This window comes from Quercus robur, chromosome 7, assembly GCF_932294415.1.
Source record: "Quercus robur chromosome 7, dhQueRobu3.1, whole genome shotgun sequence".
NCBI classification, from domain to species: Eukaryota; Viridiplantae; Streptophyta; class Magnoliopsida; order Fagales; family Fagaceae; genus Quercus; species Quercus robur.
In genome coordinates this window covers 14,649,360-14,653,151 of record NC_065540.1, presented here as the reverse complement: position 1 = coordinate 14,653,151, position 3,792 = coordinate 14,649,360, and the positions used below count along the sequence as shown (strand labels likewise).

The 3,792-nt window shown below is 37.9% G+C and overlaps 1 protein-coding gene across 1 annotated transcript; it reads right to left on the bottom strand.

Moving 5' to 3' along the window:
* Positions 1-261: 261 nt before the first annotated feature.
* Positions 262-3,224, bottom strand: LOC126692409 (mitochondrial succinate-fumarate transporter 1). The gene is made up of 2 exons (XM_050388008.1): positions 2,677-3,224; positions 262-1,081 (listed from the first exon to the last, which is right to left on the bottom strand). Exons 1-2 carry the CDS (start codon positions 3,085-3,087, stop codon positions 545-547), a joined length of 948 nt encoding a protein of 315 aa, XP_050243965.1. The 5' UTR covers positions 3,088-3,224; the 3' UTR covers positions 262-544.
* Positions 3,225-3,792: the final 568 nt, after the last annotated feature.

Genomic DNA, 3,792 nt, shown 5'->3' with positions numbered 1-3,792 from the left:
CTTGGGTTTGACTAGAAACTCCCTAGTTCAAGTCCAAGCACCGACACTTTAAAAAAAGTCTCTAGGCCAACGATTTACTCCGCTATGAGTCCATCAATCGCGAACAGTGATTAGTCTCTAATTGAAAGTTTTGAGAAAACACTGTAGGAAACCAAAAAAAAAGGATGCTAAGACATCTGCTGCCTCCTCATATCCATTCTTTGGCCACATCAAATTCCTTCAACTTGTCAAAAGTCTTGTAACTCAACTTGCACATCATAATGTCTTCAATTGAGATATCTAGAATTCAAATCTCTCCACTTCAAATTATCAATACATCAAAAAAAAATCCTTCAACTTACATAAAATAAATTTCCAAAGCTAGAGGGATTGGTCATTACTGCCCCAAAGCCCCCCTCCCCCCTTTGCTTGCACCTCAAAATTATTGATATGATTTTTTATTCTGGTGTTCACACTAATGAAATTAAAAATGTTACAACAATTTCTTAACTCTATACTTGCAATGGAATTGAAAACCATACAAGCAAAACAATGTGAATGATACCTACAAGGGTGCACCAAGAAGATATCTCCTCTCATAAAACCCAGTCACTTGGTCAGCCACAGCCCACATAATGGCCTGGCCAGGTGGGATCCTCATGAGTCGGGGCAAAAGCCCTTTCCACAAGGCAAGAAGCCCTTCCTCTGCATATATTGTTCTGATGGCATGGATCATACCTTTGTATTTCAATGCACCTCCGTCCCGGGTTTGAGCCATCAACCTTGTTTTCACAACATCAAAGGGTCCAGTACACACAGGACCTGCTGTACCTGCAAGAAATCCTGATATCATAGACTGCCATGGTTGGAGGACTTTCCCATCACCTTCATGTTTCTTCCACAATAGTACATCAAAAGCATTTTTCGCTGTAAACATGGCAGCCTGGTTTGTCCCGTTACGCATAACAGTTGGAGCAGCCCCTGCCCAGAGACCAAGGATGCCTTCTTCCCGGATGATCATACGAGCACAGTGCACAGGACCCTTATACTTCAGAAGCTCAGGACTCAAACCTCTCTGTTGCTGCAATCTAATTTTAACCACCTGCACCAAGTAATCCCCAATTTCCTCATAAGACACAGAGAATGCATTAATGTAGGTAATGCCTCTATAGTCAAAGCTAAAAGTCCAATCACTCCATCCAACTACAAAAAGCACGGTAGTATCTCCTCAACACATACAAATTACTAAAACTAAACGTCTTGATTTCTTTTCATTTTGATTCTGATAAACAAGCTGTTTAAACATACAACACGCCATGCAAAACTTTCAAATATCTATTTGTTAATAACAAGTTCGCCCCAAGGCCAATCTATGTGCAGATTACACAGAAATAATATTGTGAGCATTGATGATTGACATAACTGAGATTGCAATTTAATATTTTCTTAACTAAAATTCATTAAAAGGTGCAAAAGAGGTGCAATCCTAGTACACAAGAAATATGCAAAGAAAGTGCTAAATTAAGACAAGGAAAATATACAAAGATAATAAGCAAGACACTATCATATATGAAGTCCAATAGACTAAAAGGAGAAAAGTGATCTACAGATGATGTTCATTCATATAAGGTCTGAAGAGTTGAAAACTTGAAATATGCCAGACATTATCATCCAAGGGCATATCATCTATGAAGTCTGGTAGACTAAAAGGAGTAAAGTGGGCTGCTAATGTCCATTCCTATAGGGTCTTGAGATATGCCACCAGTGACCCTTTTCCTTCAAAAGTACGTAAGTCCCTTTCTCGCCCATTTCGCAATTTTACAGTGGGAGCTAGTGCACCCATTTTAACAGCAAATTATGTGAATACATCTCACATCAAGAGATAGAAGACAAGAAAGAAGAAGAATTGTGTTTGAGAGAGAGTCTTGGAGAACATAAACAACTACCCCTGATCACATTTTGCACTCGTGTATCAAAGTCTAACACAGATGACCAACCAATCAGTGCTCATGTGCAGCGAAATGAGAAAATTAAATAGGTAGACCTATAGAACGCTTATTACAGCAGGTATCATGATTTGACAACTGGCCTCCCTAGAGCATAACAATACTCCATTTAGTAACCAGAGTCTCAAACCATTCTCCATTTAGATCTTAGGATTCAGGAACAAAATTAAGAAGGTTTAAGAATTAATAAGAAAACATTTCACTTTCTTCAGTAATCTTCATTTGATAATGAAAAGTCCAGCCTGATTTTTTCGATAATACCTTTTTTTTTTTGTTACTTTTAGGGATGAATTGCCATGTATTACTATTTATTTCAACAACTAAAAATAAAGATAAAACATGCTTATAAATAAATAAAATATACCAAAAAATATATTTACACTAATTACTTCTTGTATCTCATCGTGCCGTATCCTAATTTTTTTCTGCATTATTGCCGTGTCCTAATTTTTTTTCAGCATCATTGCCGTGTCCGTGATTCTTAGCTAAATAGCAAAAACAAAACGAAAATATTAGCTCCAAATAAGTTGATTTCAACTTCACTAAGCCAAAAATTGGATTTGGAATCAATTAAAAGACATGCAAAATTCAAATCATGTAAAAAAAAAAAAAAAAAAAACATTTTCCAGTAAAAGGTTTTCCCGAGAAAAATACTGAAATTCAAAAATCCGCATTAACAAACAAAACAAACCTCAAAAGGCGTAACGATAGCGAGAGCTTCGAGAACTCCGGCACCGAACCCAGAGAGCAACCTCCCCTTATTGCTGATCTTCCCGGTCTCAGAGTCCTTGAAAGCGCTCTGAAACATGGCATTGGAGCCCATTCGAAGCGTGTACTTGAGAGTGAGGTGAGTAGCGAAGGGAGTCAAGCCCTTCCACAGGGCACGCACGCCCTCGGAGCGAGTAATCGTGGTGCCGCAGTGGATTATACCCTTGTAATTCCCGGACCGGTCGAGCTGGAGCCGGGTCTTGATGACGTCGATCGGCTGCAAACAAGAGGCCTCCATGATTCCGCCGAGCGAGCCTGAGATGGCTTTCATGTAAGGTGGGATCGTTTTCCCCTGTGGCTTCTTTTCTGGGAATTGGGATTCCTCGGATTTCATTAGGGATTTTGGATTTTCTGATTGAAAATGAAATGTAGAGAGAAAAGGAAGAGAAGTGTTTTTGTTTCTTACGCTTCTGCTTCCTCTCTCTACTCTTTTTTTAGTAGTACTGGTGAAGTGACTCTCTCAGGTGTGTTTTTAAAAGCAGCCTCCATGAGGAGATTCTTTTTGTTTTCCTCAATGTGAAGTCATTGACAACCCAAAAATCATTTAAGAATTAGGACTAATTATTTTAGATTAATAGTAATTAAATTTAAGTAAATAGTATAAAATGGTGACAATCAATTGATAGGGATGTTAATGATTTTAATAAGGGCTTGTGGGTGAATACTATTATCTAATATTAGACATTACAAGAATTTGGTTGGACTCTTCCCTCTTTGTAAAGGAAAAAAGGAAATACATATCATGTGAATAGGGAATATTTCAAGGGGTACAAATAAAGGGTATTAACCAAATTGTCTCTCCTTCCTTTATTATGTTGTGATCGCGTGACGCTGACTAAATCCAATTCATAAACTTGGAAACTGAAGAAAGTGTATACCCTTTTCTCAAGTAGGAAAAGTAGGCATTCAACTCACTTTTGCTTTGCCTTAAAACTCTATTGCAACAAAGGAAAGAAAGGGGCGGCAAGAAGAAAGGAAAGCGACATTTGTCAATAATTTAATAGTTTGAAACATTGTGCATTTTCAGGGTTTACGTTTT